The sequence below is a fragment of the Lingula anatina genome, chromosome 10 (genome assembly GCF_051362555.1).
Source record: "Lingula anatina isolate TDL-2025a chromosome 10, LinAna3.0, whole genome shotgun sequence".
NCBI lineage: Eukaryota > Metazoa > Brachiopoda > Lingulata > Lingulida > Lingulidae > Lingula > Lingula anatina.
In genome coordinates this window covers 19,445,844-19,468,095 of record NC_141776.1, presented here as the reverse complement: position 1 = coordinate 19,468,095, position 22,252 = coordinate 19,445,844, and the positions used below count along the sequence as shown (strand labels likewise).

The window sequence follows — 22,252 nt, the reverse complement described above, 5'->3', positions numbered from 1 at the left end:
CTTCATAGGGTTTCAGTTCCTTTTCCTTGATATACCCCGTAGACTTTATTTCCATGTGTAAAGCATTCAAATTTTATTTTAATCCTTATGGCCAATAAGCGCCTAGAAACTAGATCACTGCTAGGACTATTTCTTAACCTATTTCTTGGACAAACTTAAGATGTTTAAGTTTACTGAAAAATTTATTCCCTTATTTCTAGATAAAAAAATCTGTCTAACAAAATCATCACATACTTTACTGAGCGGAGGTTGTCTGAGTCAAGACCCCCCCTTGATATTGGAGTATGTGTCCCCGCGGGCTGTTGAGAGAGCCTGTTCAAATTATATCTCAACTCTACCCACAGATCTCAATTCATACTGAAAGACTTGTATACGGTAATAATTCATTAAATGTGAACATTACCATATAAATAAAATTCCCCTGACAAAATATTTTTGAGTAATGCCTGAAGGATGTAGGCTTCAATTTCAAAAGGAGAAGTTAAGTTTTTGTCAGAAAGTAAGCTAGAGGAGCTCAAACTGGTAAATATTGAAAAAAATGAAAGATTGGAATAGTGGATTTGTTTAAAATTTATGGATTGTTACTGCCCCAGTGTTAAAAGATATAGGTTATTTCAAGGCTAGGTTGTATGTTTATTTATCGAAACTGACACCATTTTGAAAATGAAATAATAGAAAGAGAAATAACAGTGTTGGATATCAGATTCATATTAAGATGTACATTGATTTTGTCTTAATATTTGTATGAAATAGGGGTGGGGAGGTCTGCGTGGAAATCTATACTGTGTTTGGAAGAATTTGATCTGCTGTGACTGAGATTTTCACTAAAATGGCCTGTTGTTTCTCACCGACTTTCAACAGTGGAAAATCCTATTACTAGTTTCAGTGTAATCTCTTCACGGTTTCTTTGAGATGGTGAAATTGATTATTATCAAGAACAAAATATGATTGGTTTCTTGAATATGGGATTTGAGAATTAGATCCTCACGGCTTATTGGAACGAGGGCAATTGTTTACCTTAGAAAGGAGCGTCAATGGAATTTTATGCCTTGATGTAGTTTGAAAAGAGGCATTTCCTTTCTCACTTTTATACGATAGCTGATTACTCCAATTGTTCATTGTTTCCAGTGACAGGTCTTGTTTCTTAGTTTTGCTAGTGATCAGCTTAGGTAAACATATTCCTTCACACCCCCTTGTTGTAGTAAGAAAGTTTCTGTGACACTTCTCTGTTGTGCTAAGAAACTTTCCCACACTCGATACAGGCCTGTCTCACGTGCATTTTGCCAGTTCTTTAAAATAGTGAACTTGACAAAATTTAGAGGCGTGTGACGGATGTCAGACCTTTATATAACACCAAAACTTATTTCTTGAAATTTCACCAATTTTTCTTCATCACCAAAGTTTATCTCATCCAAAAATGTTGAGAAACCCATGATCTGTTGAAGGTAGACAATAAAAACCCAGAAACATAACCATTCATCCTGCTGAATTAAATATTTGACAAGAGGAAAAAACATGATAACCACAAAACAGAAGTTATGGTTTGTTTTCTTTACTCTTCCAAGTAAGTTTTGCAGCCAAATATGGCAAACATAACTCAGAAAATGATAATACTTTATTTGTTTCATCTAAGTCGAGTTCAAAAGCATACTTAATCCCTAGTTGTTTTACTAGAGTTCGTTCCTTGACCCTTCCCTGTGGATTCCTCAGCTACGATATTAGAGTACATAACCCAAGGGTCGCCGCTATCACCTGTAAGCTTACCTGTGCCAGTAATCACGCAGGTATTTTAATACCTAGGTTGTCAAACACGACATGGGAATGTGTTATCATTAGAGAGGCCCAGAGAAGAATGCGCACTACGTGTTCATGGTTATGACTAAGATGAAGATTAGTTCCCCTTCTTTTTTGGGGTTTACCAAAGTGTGCAATTCTTGCTAGTGGGTGGAAGTTGTTTTATTATTTTAAACTCAATAAAGTGAAACTATTGTGTCCTGTTTTTCCTGTCTTGTCATGGCTGTGGTTGGTGTATTTTACACTTGATTAAAACACACAGTTTGGCAGATCTAGTCCAGATATGCATACATTAAATGACATCGTATTCATCTGAGCAATCAATCAAAGAATATATCATGAAGTTCAGCCATTATTTTGTCAATAACATTAACAATAACAGTAACAACAGATAGGGGAATTTATAAATACCTTAAATAGCTGTCCCTGGATGAGATCAATGGCAGAATTCAATAGAGGATAATAGATAGAGCAGCCGAGTAGCTGGCAGAACAGAGCCAAGACCTGATTCCATGGAGAGCTCCACAGACTGCAGTGTTCAGTGGCCCTTAATTAAGATGGTGTATTGTTGTCAGCATTAGCACAAAAAAATTGTGAATTGTAATTGCTAAATGGGCAGTGTACTTTCTGATACTGATTGTGTGTTCCTGATTTGTATCCTGAAAAGCCAATCTAGATGCAGGTTTCTTGAACTGATTCTAATTGGCATTGTCGGGGGGGGGGAGGGGGGGGGGGGGGGGGAGACAGAGACATAGTTTGACTCTTAACACCCCATTTCCATGGATTAGATCGACCTTACTCCCTGGGGGTTCACGCTAAATAGCTGTTAGCCGGGCGGACACGAAATTTTAATTATCCCCTTACAGCTTGTAGTAGGCGGGACGGACATTTAGGTCGGATTATCTGAAAGTAATCTAGTGAGACTCCCCGTGGGGATAGATCGATCTAAAATCTATGGGAATAGACCCTAAGACTTTTCAGTTGCAAAAAAAAAAAAAAAAAAAAAATCGCAATGCTGGGGTAGTATGTTGTGAGTAAAGGCCACACAGTTTTACTGGAAATGCAGCCAGGCAGATGTGAAGAGATAAAAATAACTGGTGTTTACAAGGTTTGACACAACACCTCCCAATGTTAAACCACCTGTGTCGCATTCCTGCAGGGGACAGCCATTAATGATTCCGTTCCATTCTGACACTGTTTTTTTCTACAAGTCCAGCACTGTTTTCTTTGCAATATTTTGTCTTAATTAGACCAGTAAGTTAAGAAGATCAGTCTCTCCTTTGATCTTGACCTGGTGTTGGTTACGTAGGTGTACCTCTTCTGCTTCAGGTTACGTAATTGTTATTTATACTTCATCAGAAGCTGTGAGATTGGGTTCGTGATGGCGTAAATTAGTCCAAATTCATTTGGGCGTCATTTTTGGGTTGGTTTCCTAGAGTCAGATTAATATTTGGCTCGTTGGAAAGATAAAATATTTTACACTGTTCTCAACCATGTCAGCTTATTGTCCTCTCTGAGCTAAAATTCAGAAAATTAGGGTTCACGGGCCCTTCCTTTTCATTTGAAAACCGCATTGCTCTCAGCACATCAATAACAATGTATAAAAAAGGGGTTTTAGTTTTCTGAATCTCATATTGGTAACCACAATGTTGTTTTGTGTGTGCAGGGAATACATTTGTATGTGTGAAAACCATTACAAAATATTTCCTAAACTATAACAATGTCGAAGCATGTTTAAACACTTCAACCTTTTATTTTCAAACTTCAGATGGTTTTTTACTTTCTGTAACATGTTCTAGGTCTGGTCTCCCCATAAATCTCCCCACACATGTGCTCAACCGCCTGTCGTAGCCAGATGTTCCACAGTAAACAACATGATTTAATAGCGCACCCCTTCATCAGCCTGTCCCACAATAGAATAACAATTACCCTCCCTCGCTGCCTTTGGTCAATAAAATACAACCATCACTTCTTAAAGAAAACATCAGCTGAAAATGATTGGAATCCCTTTTGTTACCCATTAAAAAGATGAGTGAGGAAGCTCTTATAGGATCTGAGGGTTGTGCCTCCTCTTGATGTATTGCTGCGATTTTATGACAATAGTTATAGTCCATTGTCCATATTACATTGTATGTGAACCACAACTTGAGTGAAATGGGTAGTGTTATTGAAACAAATTATCTGGCTCAATTAAGATCTCTCTTTCTGAAACGGAATGTCTTTTCTCCCTTCTGTTTTCTCCAATTCCACCAAAATCACTTCTGTAATACCAACAGCTTATTTTTGTTCCTCAAAATAAAACATTCGAAACATGAATTGTGCAGAAATTGTACATTGTAACCAAAGCATGAAGATTATCCGCTCCAGTGAAAGTTTTTCTTTTTAGAAACAAAACGTCCTGTCCCCTGTGGTTTTACCCTTTTTTGAGGAACAAAAATAACTTGTTGGTATTTCAGTGATGATGTGGAAGGCATGCCCCACAGTTGTGTCTAACAGAGTATTATCTATGCGCCACTGAATACACGTCCAAACCAGGTCTAAGTTAATGTAGGTGGACCAGCTGTTCCCGATTCTCCAGAATGTAGACTTCATTGAGGGGAGGGGGGCTGTGGGTTTTTGGATAGGGGGTGGAGGATGAGATGGCCATTGATATGTGAGCAAAGAGGGGGTTGTTGAAGGTGGAGTTGAAGGGTTAGTAGCATTCTTGGTAGTTAGTGACTAGGGAAATCTGCATCAGCTAACTGGAATAAGTTAGCGTAGTGGTAAAATCATGTAAGGAAAATTTTATGTGTGTGGGTATGTGGCATTTCAGTTAATGGAAATATTGCATGTGAAGTTTGTCAAGATATTCAGAGCGTCAAGGGGAGAGGAGGGGAGTAGTACGTTTGGGGAGTCAATATCAGACATTTGCGTGTAGTAATACTGCAGGATCTCCAGACAGCCTCCAGATGTGAACACATCTTAACTGAATGGCAGTTCTTTTCCAAACAGTTTAACTCTGATGTGAACACATCTTAACTGTATGGCAGTTCTTTTCCAAACAGTTAAACTCTGATGTGAACGCATCTCGGCCGACTGGCACTTCTTTTGATCAGACATTTGCGTGTAGTAAGACTGCAGGATCTCCAGACAGCCTATCTCTGATGTGAACACATCTTAACTGAATGGCAGTTTTTTTGCCCAAACAGTTTAACTCTGATGTGAACACATCTTGGCCGACTAGCAGTTCTTTTGATCTGGTTGTGTCCATTCTTCATGGTGTAGACTGGCAGAGTGAAGTGCCAGTGTCTTGTATGCTATGATATATGGTGGACTACCACCTGGGCTCTGCTCTCTCTGTCTGAGACTACAGCTCTTTACATTCAGGTGTGCTTTTATCCTGGATGCCACTGCAGGGGGGGGGGGGGGGCTATCTGTGAACAGATGATAGGAAGAGGGGATGAGGGGTATAGAGATAGCATTTCTGTGTTCTGTAACCCTAACCCCCCTCCCACTCTCTCTTTCTCTCTCTCTCTCTCATACACACAATTCAACAATGGGGTCGGGTAGAGAGTTGTATTGTATATATACCAGTGGGTTGGATGGGGTGGGGGGGGGGGGGGGGCTAGACTTTATTATTAGGTTAACTGGTGTATCTTCTCCATCAGATCACCTGGGCTGTGGCCATCAGTTCTAGGTAATGGGGGATCTTCAGTGCTCTCTGCACACTGCTGTAGTGTACAGTACTGGGGTGATAAGATCTCTCTTAGTGCACCTTGCATTAGATCTACATAGTAATACATGTCTATGTATGTGGCAGCTGGGGGTGGTCATACAATGTCCTGGTCATGTAGTGCCCAGGTGTTTAGGTACAGTTAATAGTAAATGTATGGGTGCTGTGATAATATGTATAGGTACAGTTAATACCACACTTTACAATGACTTGCTAAGGAGCTGGGTCATTCTCATAAAGGGCTTCAGTCTGAGAGTTGAGAGTAACTTTTTTCAAGATGGACAAATTGAATCTATTTGTTTCATGATAAATCACAGTTGTTTACTAAAATGAAATTAAAGATTTGCAATTTCTTTAAAGTGAGACTCAGAAATTCATTTAAGTGAATAGTCTATTAATATTGTTTGAGGGGTCAGAATGGGCTTTAAATATTGGGGTAGATGTGGGGTCTTAAGTCTGTCGGTCTAGATGTCGGTCTTAAGTTCCCCAATGAGACAGGTTGGAGTGTGAAAGATCCAGAGTTTAGGATAAACTGGGGGTGTATTCAGTGCACAGTGCTTAGTGCACAGAACTTCGACTAATTGAGTAATCTCAGCCACTGCTCCGCTGCTGATGGAATGTCACATGAGATGGCAGACCCTGGCTTCCATTGTGTGGACAATGAAGACGAAATGGGTGTCCAAAAAATAGACCGAGCTCGAATGCTGCCTACACGTTGCCTAATCTCCGTCTGTTAAAAAAAAAAAAGGAGGGGAGGGGGGAATTATCATTCTTTCAGATTCTCAGTTTTAGAATCATTAAAAATTTATTTTTGTTAAGTATTTGTTGTGCTTTTTCTGCGAAGAATAGGACTATTAGATAGCCTGCTTTTGGGTTTTGTTGCTTTCACTCAGCAAGTGTATTTTAATTCATGAATTTATAACTTTAAAAATACAGTAACTGGAAAAATCACAATTTTTCCCATTGAGAAGATCAAGTCATTACTGTACTCTTGAAAAGGTAAAAGACTCCAGCCAAGTGATTTGCTGCCTCACAAGGTGGCTGAGCTGCTGGCGGCAGAGGGGGAAATGTCACTGAGCACAATAGCACAATCTTTATGTTATTTTGGAGCCAAAATAATCCCTCTGTTAAGTTCAAGGAATGTCTGACAGGTTAATGAGCGAGGAATTTGGTAGAAAACATTTTGTCTTTTTGTTCAGTGATTGAGCTGTTCACTTTGTCCTTTTGCCTTGAAACTTTATGAAAAGGAATAAAGAGGCCCCAAATGATGTACAAATGAGACTTAAATTATGTTTTCAAACGCTACTTTTGAAAGCAAGAAAGGTTTCTGAAACAGGGCAATGACTCTTATCAATAAACCCAGCTTTGTAAATTTCAATAATAGGTCTCAGAAGAAGACAAATTTATGAATAAAAATGTCACTGAGCAAGCAGGAAGGACCAAAAATATGGGATATAAAACAGAGAACAATGTCTTCAAACATCTCATAACTAGCTTCAAATTATAAGTGGGAGTTTCCCCCTAAGTTAAAGTATCCATGCAGCTCCGAGGTCAAATTTTTCTGCTATCTTTGAAGAATCAGACTTGACAAAGCGCGCTCGCTCGATAAGAGAACTTGGCGGAAACTGGGGCTATATTTGTCCTGGCCCTGCTGGGTTTTCTGTAAATTGTGGGTTCAGCCGAGTGATGTGAACTGAGGATAACAGAGAAGTTTTTTTTTTAGAGATTTTATAGATATATTCAGCCAGTTTTGAAAATAGAAGTTTGGCAGGGATGAAGTATTCTGAATATAGCTAAAGTAAAAAAAGTTTTGGCTAAAAAAAAGGCTGTCAAAATTAAAAGCCTTATGATAGGTTTTAACACAACATTTGGAATCTTAGGAAAGGAAAATCAAGAAGAACAACAAACCTGTAATCAGACAAAAAGGACGGCCTTTTACATAGTCAATTATTTCACACAAATTCCATGTGCTACTGACAGCAGTAAATTAGTAGAAAATATGTGGCAGTAACAAGAAAAGTAACTCTCCCAAAGAAATCCCTGCTCTTCATATCAAGTATTCCAATACCACAACACGTGTCAGTGGACTGTGAGAGGTGATCCGTCACTTTAGTTGACATCTCGGTGTCCTAATGTCGTCCATAATGTCCTGGCATTCACACTAAGGAATAATTAAACAGTACATTAGCACAGTTAGTGTAGGTGAGCCGCTCAGTGAATGATGTCTTTGCTGGCTGAGATTATACAGTCAATACTTCTTTCGGTTTCGTATCAGATGGTCAATAATAGCCTATGATGAGTTGGGGATTTTTATTTTGTATGAGACAAAGATTAATTGAATACAAATATGTCTTCAGGTGATGGAATATTGTGAAAATTGTTTTTAATATTTTTATTTGCTTAAAAAGCCATTTATGTTTTTGTCCAAATTATTAAAGAGTCTTCATAGATGAAGTTAAGTTACCAGCATATTTCTCTGCACTCTTGTTGGAGCCTGTGTCGGGGGCTATGCCAGCGAGTTCATATCTCTGTCTCATTTGCCGCATACAAGCTGAAATTGAAGTTAATGGTGGTGTTTTTCTGTGTTTAAAAATAATAGGCCTGTAATGGAAGAATCTGTGATCAAGGCAGCTTGGTAAAAAAATACCAGGTGTGAGAGATAATTTAATTTGGCTGAAGAAATATTTACACTAGGGAAGAATAAATAATTGTAGCTGTAAATGATATATTTTGGCTGAAGGAATTTGAGAGATATTTCATTTTGTTTTTGCAAATTTATGAATATTTATTTGTCCCCAAAACCTTTGAGATAGTTACCCTTCTGAAACCAAAATTATTCCAATGTGCTCCTAAGGAATTTAAAGGTTTCTGGGTATATAATATAATTGGTCAACATGGACGTCTTTGGGCAGGTCTTGTTTTATTTTCTGCCTCGATGCCCCTCTGGCGTGTCTCTGGTAATGATAGGGTAAAGAATCATCAGGTGGGATGTTTATCTGGTGGTCAGGGAATACAAAACAAAATTAAAATGCATGTATTTTCCCAACAAATGTCTAAAATGAGTGGCAAATTGATCTTTGGTTCAATCTTAACTCTTCTAGGTCACACATTTTAAAACAATTTAAATGCAATCATCCAGAGGTTTAGATTTAAAAAATAATCACAGTTTTGAAAACAAATCACCTGTCAGCTCCTGGGGTACAAGGCAGTTCTCGTGAGGAGGAGTTAGTCTGGTTGGGTGTGTAGACACTTTGACTTGACACACACATCAATTAGTGCCCTGTTATGAATTCAGTAGCAGTTTTCTGGCTTAGCAGGGGAGAGGGGGGTGATGGGTGTGTTCTCACAGGTCAGAACTTTTGAACCGACCTAGAATTGCCCAGAATGCAGCTGTACTTCCCAGATATTTCTCACTGTGCTAGGTTCACAGTCAATGGCTGTAACAGGGAAGTCGATTGCAATCCGTCATGGCTGATTTATAACCACTGGTTGTCAACTACCATAAGTAGCAATTAACTTCACATTGGTTGTGTTTGCAAACTGGGCAGTTCATTCTGAAGAGTAATACATGTGCAGGAATCTTGCAAAGAGGGGAGTTAAGATTGATTAACCTGATTGAGGCTGACATCTAACCCGCCCCGACACCTTTATAGTCTCATTAAGTGGTTTTATGGCAAATATCAAAGCTGTGGATGATGATTTGAATATTGTGAACCACTAAAAGGGTCTGTGGCAAAACAGATTGCTTTTTTTATGGGGGGAGGGGGGGGGGTATTTGAAAAGAAAAGGTTTGCACGTCTGTAAGTAATACTGAAATTTTGAAAGAGTTAAGTCATACTTGTTGTAGAACTTCAACATTAGGCTTGCAACTTTACTGAATAAACTTATATCACATGTAGAATAAACTATTACTGTATGTTAAATTGATATGCACATCATACTGGCAAAGGTGTATACAAAATGTCCCTTCAGGTGAGATACCAGGTCATATTGATTCACAACTCCAACCAGAGTGTAGGCGATCAAGGTCAGAGATAAAAGTATCTTTGATGCTGTACAGGCCATTCTGGCTCTGTCTCTGCCTTGGGGGCTGTCAGTACATGTCCACGTAATATTTTTGATTTCAACCCAGTTTCTTCCTCTATTTCCAGGAGAGCACCTGCAGGTGTGTCACCATGGCGACAGCGGGTTGACGTGTTGTACGCGTGAGGTGGAGACCAAGTTGTATAACCACAGTAGAGACGATTACGACAGTCTGCTGGCAGATTCCACCACTTCTATTAGACATATATTTATTACCAAAACTGCTAAGTTTGATGGTAAGTTGATGCATGTGTATGTCTGCGTTCATATGTCCACGCTCGCGTGCACATGTGTGTTAACGTGCACTTTGGCCAAAATGTTTAATGTGAGAATGCATGTGTGTGAGTGCATATGTGTGTGTGTGTTTGAACCCAGGCTTATGACACACACCCTTACATATTGCCAGATCCTTAAGGGTTTCCCGTAAAATAGATGTCTGCATCCGATGTACCCACATTCTGTTTTGGTATGAGAGCAAGTGAGGCTGTTTGAATGCTTTCCTTATTGAGGAAATGGCCTTTTGAATAAAAGATTGATTCATAAAATATTTAAAAAATATAAAATGTAATGTTTGCTAGGAAGTTGAAATTTATAATGAGTACAACTTGGTGGTGAAAACAGTCATTGTACAAGTGGAAAAACATGTTTGTTCTTTGACATTGAGGTGTGGTTTCCTTGAAATACTGCTCAAAGTATCAGATACAAAATCTTCTTAAAGACATAAGATCCTCACAAACATCCCTTGAGACCCATTTATGCTCAGCAGAATTCTGGACAAGCCTGATTGTTTTTCAGTATTTCTACATGAATAGGCAAGAAAATTACTATCGTATTTGCTAACTTAGAAAGTTATTCACCCCTTACCAAAGCAAATAAGACAGAAATCATGGATGAGGAACAAATTGGTCCAGATTTTGTCTACTCTGCCGCAGTGAGCAAAAGAAAGCTGAGCTGGCTCTGATCGCCTGGTGAATCCTCAGCAAAGGTCAAAAGCCTCATCACGTTGTAGCCTCTAAGGAAAAGTGGGCGTTTTGCATCTTTTTCAAGGTGTATCTGCCTCTTTGGAAGTAATTGGTAGGAACTGTGTCTGGTTTGAAGTAATCTGGATGTACAGACAGTTGGTGTTGCATCAAGCATCTGGTATACTTGGTTAGCTGGCTAGATTAAATCTTATAATAATATAAAAATTTGATGGAATATTTTTGACTCTTTTTCCCATTATTTTGTTTTTTACTAAATTCAGAATAGACTGTTTTACATATCTGTAGACTGTTTTAAAAATCTGAAGAATATAAATCTGAATGAAAATGTGAAGATTTCAAGGACTGTCAGTAATTGGTCCCCCTGTGATTGCCCAACAACTAAACGGCCTGTCAGATCTTGAGTATTGCCCTAAATTTTTTGACCCTCTGTTAAAGTCTGGAAAAGAATTTCACCAAAGTGTCCGTCTGGGACAAGCTGTCAAAGTGGACATGGTAATGGGAAGAGGTTGGTCAGGAAGAAGACGGTTGAAATTTTGGAAGCAACTGATCCCATATGTACCAATGAAATAAAGAACATAATTTCCTTGTATTGCAACACAAATAAATGTCTTTTCCAATAAAAAAAGGAGAACCACAAAAATTTTAATTGAGTCAACACACACACACAATAGTTTTTTCTCTCCTTAATAACAAAATGATTCACTATTTGCACGAAGTTACTGAATGAAGATTCTCATGAGACAGTAGACAAATAAACCTGGGTACTACAGGTGTAAAATCATAAGCTCTATTAAAGTGCAATTAGAAAAGAAACTGACACCAAGTCGGTGGCATTTAAGAAAAAAAAAAGATTGGAATTTGAAAAGTTATAAGAATGTGAGAAAGGTTGTAACTGGGGGTCATGTTTACTTCTCACTAAATGGCGTTTTAACTGTTCACTGCATCAGACTTTATTGAAAATGATGGTCTGCTTTTTTTTTTTGGCAAGATTAAAAAGCACTTAAAATCATGTTAAAGTCTGCTGCTTGGTCAGATGAATCCATTTCTCCTCAGTCATACACCTTCAGGGTCTTTAACAACATCTTAAGTGATTCAACTTTTCAAACGGTTAAAGACAGTAAATCTTCAACAGTAGTGGTCATTTCATGTCCAGTGAACAGGTAAAGTACCTGGTCAATGGGACACAGGTGAAAAATGACCACTGCCAGCAGACAGGTGTACAGTGGAAGACCTCAGGCAAAGATGGCCTCCCTGTGATAAGACAGGGAAAGGGTCACTTTTATATTGAAAACTATGACAAATGAATAAAAGCGGGAACTAGAGGGACCTTTTTAAGTTTTACGTGACATAATGAAATTAAATGACAGGAAACTCAGAATAAGACATTTTTTATGAAAGAATATTGCTTGAAGTGAGGCTGACACAAAATGGTCAAATTATCACACAGTGGCTGTGTTGTACTGTTAAGTTGTCCTTTGACTGATGAGTTTTACAGCTGAAAAATGAAACGTTTTACAGTAAACTAGTGGGTGGGTATCGAAATATGGTAACAGGTTTTTCCATTCTTGGGAGGGGAGGTATGTGTATGGAAGTTGACATCGTCCTCCATCTCTTCATCCTTGTGACATAACAGCATATCTTCCATCTAGCCCTAACTTTTCATCTTAGAAAATTCAGCTGCTCCTTCGTCTTGATGACATTGTGTCATCTTAACCAAATTTCAGGAGCCTGTCTGTGACATTGGAGAGACATCACCATGGCATTGGAGAGACATTAGGCATTGTGATGTGTTTGGATATCTGTCTGTGTGACATTTATGTGACATTAGTGTGACATTGAAAAAGCATTAAGGTGACATCACTGTGGCAGTTGTCATTCCACCCCATATATATGTTACAGTGTTACAGGGATGTAACTGATAGTTACAGAGCAACAGAGCAGAAGGGATGGTGGGGTGTTGGGAATAGGACCTGGGGGGTGGGGGGGTGATAGGAGGGGGAGGGTGGAGGTGGGTGTTCAGGTATTTGGGGGTAGGGGTGGGGTGATTTGGTAAGACAAATTGATTTTTTCTTTGCCCAAATTTAAAAGTTTTTTAGTGTGTGTGGCTGAAAACTTTCCAGTGCTATTCATGAGCACAGAAACGTATAGTCCTATCACCTTGCTGAGTTCTATTGTCTGAGCCACAGTTGTGTCAATTCACGACAGGAAAACTGAGGAATTGCATTGAAGGTAACCATATTATGCAAACAGATACGGAACACTCACCACCTTTTAGATTTTTAGATCACAATCTCTTTATTTACCACTGACAGCTGGTGCGGAATAAAAAAAATTGATATTTTATCCCAGTGGTGCCATGGCTTAAGCAGGCATAAAAGTATTCGCACCTTTCTGATTGTAGTCTGTCACTCTGATTGTAGATGTCTCAAAAAAGCGTGGCTTTCATGAAAGAGATTTAAAGATGTTTATTTTCAATAGATATTTTATTTATTTCATGGTATAGAGGGTTGGTCATAGACAAAAATCGAAGCAATATTTTCTGTTACAATTCGGAACACACTGCAAAATCCTCAAGTGCACAGAGTTGGTAATGTCTTCAGGGGATAAAAAAAATGGCGTCATGGAATTTCATCCAGTTTTTGTACCACCGTGAACTGCTTCTCAGGTGAGAAAATAAGCCCAGCAAAGACAGCTGAAGTAAAAAGGTGCACAAAACACTTGAATGTGCGTTGTTTCAGTCATTGTGTCCAACACATAACACCGGTTTTAACCGGTCTTTCTTCCATCATCGTCGAGGTCAGCGCCTCTCAATACCCAATGTAGCACAAGCGCAGTGCTGGATCAATGGCTGACAATGTCCCACAATTCACTCCAATCATTGAACCCCTTAATTTATGACTCACGCGTGCCCCTTTATTCAAGTTTGACGCCCCTTATTTCAGAAATCACTGCCCCCAGACAAGCCTCTGTTGATTTTGTATTTAGAGGTTTCTTTGTGAACTGGTTTGGTATTGTGGAAAACTTACTGTTGACAATTTCATAGTCTATTTGTGATGGTTGACAAGGGAAGAAGTAACCAGTGCATTGCCTGCCTGTTGTAACCAGCTGTTACGTGTATTGATATCCAAGGCGATGTTTTTGGCCGAGCTAGGTGCCAAATTTTAATTTCTCACAAGGAGAGTAACTTGATATAAGAACTAATTTTTACGATGCAACACCTTCTGTGTAACCTGTGAATGGGCGCTTCAGTTTTCAAAATATCTTTCACCTATTGGTAACAACCTAATTTTCACCCCCTTTTGTTATCTGTTAGGATTTTTTTCACTTTTGGAATTGGATTTTACGACTACACAAGCAGATATAATGACTTGACATCTTGTTTCTGTCATTTCTGTCAAAGCTTTTGTTTCAATATTTTTGTAAGGTTATTTCAAAATATAAAAGATGTTCTATGAAGGATTTTATCCATAACGTGTTTTTCAGTTCCATTGTAAGAGCACCTCTCTGTTGGGAACAATTTTTGTATTGACAACCACTGTGTTGTTGTTGAGCTGAAATGATTGAACGTTTAGAATGAAATCATTCATGATCTGAAGTGCAACTGATATATGTTTTTGTAGTTTGATGGTTGTCATCTTGCCTGTCATGAAACTTTTCAAATCCCCAGACACAAGTTCAGGTACAATGGTTCTATTATCAAGATCTGAAATTAGTTTCATCTGTTCATTCAGATGTTGCTGCACGAAAAAAAAAAGATCAAAAATTGGACATGGTGATGATGATCTGAAATATGAAAAGCATGTGTCTCTCTGATATCACATTATGTCACCAGTGTTTATGATATTTCAATGCTGTCATTTGCTTTATCAGCATGAAGACTGAGAAAACAATTTCCCAGTGGAAAAATCTGTCTCGTTTCAAATCTGTATTATTTCATCCAGCAATTTCTCAGTCTGATACACCCACTAGAATATGATTCAAGAATGAATTCCCTCGATAGTTAGCAAAGATTTCTGTCTCCATCTTAAAAGCTGTCTACGTTCTATCTCAATGTGGGCATTTCATCTGGATAGCGATAAGATGAGATATGTTTGGATCTTAACTTCGTTCACATTCTATTGATTCTGGTCATGCTCGGTTTTCATCTCGTCGTAACTAAACATCATGGCGGTTACTCTCTCTTTGTAATAAACATGTCTTGGAGAATGTTAATGCTTTATTCAGACCAACCGTCATACTTTGATGTACAAATATGACTCCATCTAAATGACTTGCTGTTATGTGGTATGCAGAATTAAATGAGAACTGGGCATGCACTATCACTCTTTAAGTTGTCATGTTTTCTTTAATCCACGACCATAAATGAAATGAAATTTTATATTGCCGTGTAGGGTCTTAGGATAGATTTTCTGAAAGAAATCCCTTCCAAGATAAAGTAACGTCCAAATTGATCAGAAATGATGCCATTTACCAATTATTGAAGGTCTCATCTTAGTGCTATGATCGTAGCTGAAAATCCCTCCCCGGGAGAGAGTTTTACGTCTGTGAGTCCTACAAAGATTCTTGACGGTCTATTGATTAAATAATTCAATTTGGCCGAGGTCTTTCTCTGGTACTGCTGCATTCTGAGTGTGGAATCAATATCTGGGAACTTATCAACATTGTAGTGTTTTATTTGAAGGAAAGAGTGAACAAATAAGTTATTGCTGATCAAGTAAGATTGTATATTTCTAGAATGGAATATTTAGTGTACAGTGATGTGTAGCAAGGTTGAAGTCTTCAGTTGTATTATAGATGTTAGAGCAGACCCTCAGGCTAGATAGAAACTTGTACAGACAACAGTAATGAATAGCATGTTGTTAACCCTCGTGAACAGCATTTAGTTATTAAATGATTCCCTCCTCTTGCATCAAGCGTGTAGTTATTTACTGAGAGAAACAAACCAGAAAAGAAGTAATAAATAACAATGGTATTTTGTCTAGTATCTTCAGCTACACAGAAGCCAGACTGTTATCGGCAGGTTATCTCCGCCACTGTGTAGAGGCCATTAGTGTCAAGGAGAACCACCAAAATATCATCATCTACCTGGGATGTTGGAAACGTCTGACGTAAATCTTCCCCATTAACTAACTGAGGTTTTATTTATGTTTCTGTGTATATTGCTGTGGTAAGATAGGTTAGAGGACGCAGAGATAAAATTTCTTTTAGTTCTAGAGCAGGGTGGTTTTCTAAAGTCAGTTTTTGGAAATTGAAAAAAAAAAATGATGTAGCAAAAAAAAAAAAAATGTTTTCCCTAGCCAAAGTGGAAAAAGTGAAGCAGTGAGTTAACCAACCAGGGGTTCATGGTAGCAAAGAACATTTTTACCTCTTGAAGGTATAGCAGTGCATTTCCATCATCAGATACAACTATTCATTCTCTGTCCTTGACGCTGTATTCCTATCTCTCCAGCTCATAGCTCATTACTGTCAGAGAGGTGACCACAAGTTGATGCAAGAAATGTAATTTTGACTTATTGTGTCGAATAAGCCGCTTAGCAGATAGAAAGCTGCATTTCCTCCAGGCAATCTGGTCCACAAATCTGGATTTAATTGGGTACAATAGCACAATTAATGACAAAGGTTTGCTCTATCTCGCTGGCAGCATGTCATGACGCTGATGCTGTAAATTGGCAGTAATATTGTGAAATCCTGTTGAAGACTTCAGTGCTGTTTGTACAAGGTTATGTATATGGGGAAGAATGTGGCACCATTAGTGTTGTGTTAGACTGCAAGTAGTGAATTTTATTCATTTCTTCCCTACCCCCTCTTCTTTCCCCTTTTGATGATGATTGGATGCCTTGCGTGGAACTTCATTGTTGGGCAGTCGCACAGTGTGGCTCTTTCATATCCCTCTTAGAGAATTTTCTCCTGTTTAGTTGCTAAAGAGAAATAAGGTAGTTGTTGAAGGTATGAAATTTTCAAAACAAAAAAAGGTTTTTTTTCAGTCCTTTTCAGTCCACTCTCTTTCCTGTAAAAAGTTTCATTTGCAATCTGTGTTCATGCCTTTCATTTAATAAAGATTTGTTTTAAGTCAACACAGTATTTAAACAGCTACCAAAGAAATCTTTGACAATCTGGACTCCATCCACCACCTTTCTCTGCCAGGATTTTTCCAGTCTAGACTTCCTTTTGATAGAATAAGTACTGTAACACAGTCAGCATGTGGAGTGCCATCTGCCCTTGATCAAATTGTATTTAAAATTCAATTTCAGGTTATTTAGAAATTGGTAACACTCAGCTTGTGCCTTAATTTAATGTGGTAACACTCCCCTCCCCTTTTTAAATCAAACCCAAGCTTGTGGTAGTTTTTTTCACTACACTGTTTAAACTGAACCCCTCTTTCCAAACTTGTTTGTATTGTAAATGTTGAACACATTTCACTGGAGGCTACAGGATGGTGACCTTGACTGACCCCAGCGTAACCTTGGTTGACCTTATTCTGACCTTGATTGACCTCACTGTTTGAGGTCATAGTAAAACAATGAGGACTGGGCTCAGGTTTCTGACACTTGACTGATGAGGGTTGTAATAGCTGGAGGTGTGAGGGAGGAGTGGACTGAGTTCATATTCTCTGTGTACTCTGAGTAAGTTCTTGTGGGGCATAGCACATGGTACTTCTGCAGGGGCGGATCTGGATATATTTTCTGACAGTCTTCCAAATTATCTTTGTTCATCCATCCACCATTTGACTGTCTTCCGACAGAAAACATACAATACATGTCAATGTAAACTTGAAAATCTGACCCAGAAGACGGCCTAAATCCGCCCCTGTTCTGCTGCACAGACATGTATTCTTGTAAACCTACATACAGTGGATTTATTTGTGTTCATGTGTGCATTCGTTTATGCATGTTCCTATGTATGTATGTATGTATGTATGTATGTATGTATGCGTGTGCATATGATATGTGTGTGTTAGTATATTTACATATATGTATGGGTGTGTGTGTAATTATGTGTTATGCATCTCATTCTGTCTAGGAAACCATACCAGCCCCCCCTCATCACCCCTTTCAACAAACTCTCTCGGTCTCAAACCTTGTACTCGGCCACCCCCATCAACTTGTACACTACTCTATTGTAAACTCTCCTTCTAAGATTTATCACCAAGAGATGAAAATTGTGCCAATTAAAAGGCAAATTGGGGTTAATTACCATCCTCAACATGCGATAAGCCATAGATGAGAGATACTCCTACTCCATAAAATAGTTCCTTAATACGTAAGAATATCCCATTGAATGGCGTGTAAGCGCTGTTAAATGAGGTCAGAGGCAGGTTAATTGGTGTGTGTAATCAGAGAAAAATGCCTGGCACCTGTTTGCCCATTAATAAAACTCTTTGGGATCTTATTTTCAGGAGATTGATCACCTGGCGTAAAGAATGCAATTAGAAACGAATGATAACAGTTCTATTGTCATTAGATGTGAACTACGAGGAAATGCATCAGTTTATTGCACTGTTAGCATGCATTGTTTGTGTAAAATGCAGTGGATTGAAGTGTACTTCATTCAGTAAATGAATGATGGATAGTCTAAGTTGACTGTTATGATAGTAGCACATTATGTACAGGTACATAGTCTTAACGTCTATGATATGGAGTAAGGGTTTTATTCAAGAATTTTATCACTCTGAGATTTGATTTTTAAAAAATCTAAATAACATGTTAAGAGATGCATTCTGGATTAAACAAATCTCAAAATTTTGATTATGAAAGTGTATATTGGCCTGATTGATTTTTTTGACAATATTCAAAAATGTTCCACCAAGTCTTAGTTCCCTGCAGTCAAGAGATCCCTCCGAGCTCTGGTAATTTGTGTGTAAATTCACTGAACGTAATTTTATACCCGGGGAAATGTTGTACTAGTTTTGTTAGTCCCGAAATGGACGTTAATCCTCAAGTGTAGATTTCTCGTAGATTTCCCCCTTCATTAGGCATTCTCTGCGGACAGCTGATCAAGCTGCACATAAATCATGGCTTATTTAGTTCACCTGGTTGTCTATTACTTCTGAAGAGGTTGATTGGCCCTGGCAGTTTAGAATTGGACATATAAATAGGTGATAATAGAGTTTAAATATGATAAAGACATAAAACTGGGAATTACAAACTTGTCAGTTTGCTTATAGTACATTTAGGAACCTTGATTTCATTGGTTGTAGTTGTTAGTGGCTTAGGCTTTCCCTTTAACTGAGATAATCAATTATGGCAGTCAGTTTGTCATGTTGCGTCATAATTCATATGTTCTGGAATCTTTGCCATATTGTAATTCACCTGTTTATATGATAAAGGTCATAAGTGGAGGTATCTAAATGCGCTGGCGATTTCAACTTAAATATGACCATACAGTTTAGTTTGGGAGTTTGGTATGGGGTAGGGGAGTGTGGAAAGATAGTTGTTCTTTTTGAAAATGAAAAAAAAAAGAAGAAAAAACCAAAAAGCCGAATGGTTCTGAAGAGAGTAAAGCAAGGTAAACCAAGTATATATGAGCAGTTATGAAGTGATTTGAGGGTGACCTCCTAGGCAGCAATGATATGTCAAACAGTTGCCTTCTCTGACCTCCTTGTAGCACCTGCCAGTGCCCCCAGAATATCCAGAATAACTTTGTTGTGTCTAGATATACGTAGAGATGTTATGAGGCTAGACTCATGTACTTGGAACCATTCTTTAATAGTTTGGAAAGAAATCATAGAATAGCAATTATTGAAAGTCTTTTCTGCGGTAATGCATTGAAGTTATTCCTTTTAAGAAGGAAGACTGTATTTAATGCCATTGGATTCACATACAAACATACACTGGGGTACGCGCAATTTGCCTGCTCATACTGAAGATTTTGGAGGCATTCACATTAAAAAAATTAATTTGATGTTCAGCGTTTTCCATACAAAAACAATCATCAGCACCAATGAAAAATGACTCACATTTTCTAACACATTGACATACAGAGATTATTAATTGACCCCCTTGTATGTATATATGATATGTATCCTTGTGTTCAAAACATCAGGATACATATCATATACATACATTCAAATTAACTTGCAAGTATGACACTTGTGGAATGTGTTTGGTATCACTGACGGCGTGTGTTATGAAAGTTACAGCAGTCTTCGGGCAATGTTATGTGTTTGTGTGAAGATATTTCTATTACTTTGGCTGCCTGCTCTTACCTGTACTTCCATGTCCAAGTGGTGGCTGGTAGAAATGAGCACTTCGAGAAAATAATTAAACTCTGTAAAATGTTTTTGTTTTTGATGAGGAAGACAGATAAAATGAGATGCATGTAGTTGTGCGAAAAGAAACAGCTTTAGAAGATTTTAAAGAGACTGTAGTGGTTTGGTAAATAAACATTAGCAAAATATCTACTGCCTTATTTTCCATATTCAAGTCTTATTTTTACTGGTGTAAACTGGTTTTTTATACTGGAAGACCTGTGTGTTATTTTTAAAGCTGACTTTGAGTGACAGCATACATAATCCAGTTCTCATTTTTTGTGTCCAGTAGATTGAGATATATTGAAAGCTGGAAACACAACAAAACCCAACACATTCTCTTCCAATTTTATGCCCGAGTTGGCCGCAGCCATAAAAATGACCCTCTCAATGAAAACCCTGCCATCTTGATGGTCTCCTGTAACACAAGAAAAGCAATTGAAACCCAATCATTGAGTATAAGCTGAAGTGATATTCTCTGGTAGAGAAAACATCAGAACCTCTTTCACATAAAAAGAGTGGGAATTAAGAAAATAAAGTCTGTTTAGAAGGATCCTGTAAGAAGAAACCACCTGCAAATGAAACGATCACAGATAGCTGACATCAAAGAGATTTTTGCGAAAGTTGAGGTTGTGATGAGACTTGGGAATCTGCCTCTTCTGACCTTCTTTAATCTATGCACTTTGTGGCAGGTTCCACAATAGAGCCATAGACCGAATTGTGGGCTGAACTTTAAGATGGAATATTTTGAACTACCTCAGTTCAGGAAAAATCTTTAGTAGTTCATTAGAATAAATAAACTATTAGTTGACAGTAAGACCAATTTTATTCTATTGTATCACAAATGTTGATTCATTTGAGTGGACCAAAATAGATTGGTTGTAGTAGACTTGTAGCTTTGGCTCTAATGTTAAGACCAACTCTCAGTTTTTAATTCCTCCGTGGAACCAGACTCGAGTAAATGTAAAATATGACATGATTGGCTGTGAGGGGAGGTTGCCAGGTGACTTGTGAAATGAACGATGTACGCCTCCATTGTAAAGTTCGTGCCAAGTTCACCTGGTTCAGGCTTTAGCAGATAAGTGTCCGTAAAGGAGATCAAATTGAATTAATTTGGGTTTTTTTTTGTGAAGTTTTTCATCAGTGTTTTTTTCCCCCAGTTGCATCAGATTAAAATACCTTTGCTGGCTGATACTGAGATGGATGAGATAAAAAGATCACTTCTTTTAACCTTGATTTTTTTAAAGAAAAATGGTCCTCATCAAAATGTATTGAAGTCTGCGTGTGTGTTGTGTGATGTCTGTTGAGGTTGGAATGTGGTTGCATGTTAGGAATGATGAAATATTTAATTTCTGTGAAAAATGTTTATGGATAAATAACCTCTACATACCCTATTTAGTGAGAATGAGGAAAAAAAATTGTCTTGAAATTATCTTTGTTTACCATATTATAACTTCCTTACCATATCAAGTATTAATGGAATAGAATTCTTGGATTGATATTCCTTTACCATATTACCTCTTTGTTTGGAAAATAGTTTTTCGTGATCTGTCTAACTTTCTACTTGTTATCCATTTCAGAGTTTTTCACAGAGCTATTAGAAAATGGCAGGAAGGATTTCCACTCCATGTTTGTCAGGACATACGGCCAGTTATATCAACAGAACGCACACATATTTAATGACTTGTTCACTGACCTACGCAGTTACTACAGAGGGAGAAATATCAATCTTTTAGACGCCCTGGAGAACTTTTTCGCAACCTTATTCCAACGAATGTTCCAGTTGCTGAATGCGCAGTACGAGTTGGACCAGTCGTACTTGGGGTGCGTCGCAAATACGATGGATAAGCTGAATCCATTTGGAGATGTACCACAGAAATTTTCACAGCAGCTGAAGAGGTCGTTTGTTGCTGCACGCACGTTCATGCAGGGGCTTGCGATTGGAAGAGATGTCATTTTACAAGTTGGAAAGGTAATTTGTGGAAAATAAAAGATGGATGTTTTTGATTTGTCAGAGTGTTAAATCTCTTACCAGGAGAACATGAACCTGCGAAAGAATGTAAACTTAAAGATAAAAAGAAATATTTTACATAAAAAAATTTTGAAGTAGACTAACATTGATTATTACTAAAGTGAAAATCTAAAAAAATTCCATCTTTGTTTTGGAAAGTTGCTCTGGGTGTTATCTTAACTATAGTTGGTTTCAGAATACTCAGGAATTGAAGAGCTTTGCCCCTGCATTGAAAATTCACAGGCCCCAAAATAAAATGAAAAAAAGCAAAGAAAAAACAAAATGAAGTCCAAACTTTTCTTCTTCATTGAACCAATTAGGGCTTAATTTGCTTGTTACGTCTGATTACATCTCGTTACGACCGATTACATGCGGTTACGTTTCTCATCATGTTTGATTGGTTGCACAATATTCAGCGGTGA

The 22,252-nt window shown here is 38.0% G+C and overlaps 1 protein-coding gene across 1 annotated transcript in view; it reads left to right on the top strand.

Annotated features, from left to right (window-relative positions):
• The window catches only part of LOC106161764 (glypican-6-like), a 47,862-nt gene that overhangs the window by 4,345 nt on the left and 21,265 nt on the right, over nt 1-22,252 (top strand). Inside the window, exons 2-3 of the mRNA XM_086998158.1 lie at nt 9,658-9,825; nt 21,400-21,791. Coding sequence (XP_086854284.1) covers nt 9,658-9,825; nt 21,400-21,791 — 560 coding nt within the window. The remainder of the gene's footprint in view (nt 1-9,657; nt 9,826-21,399; nt 21,792-22,252) is intronic.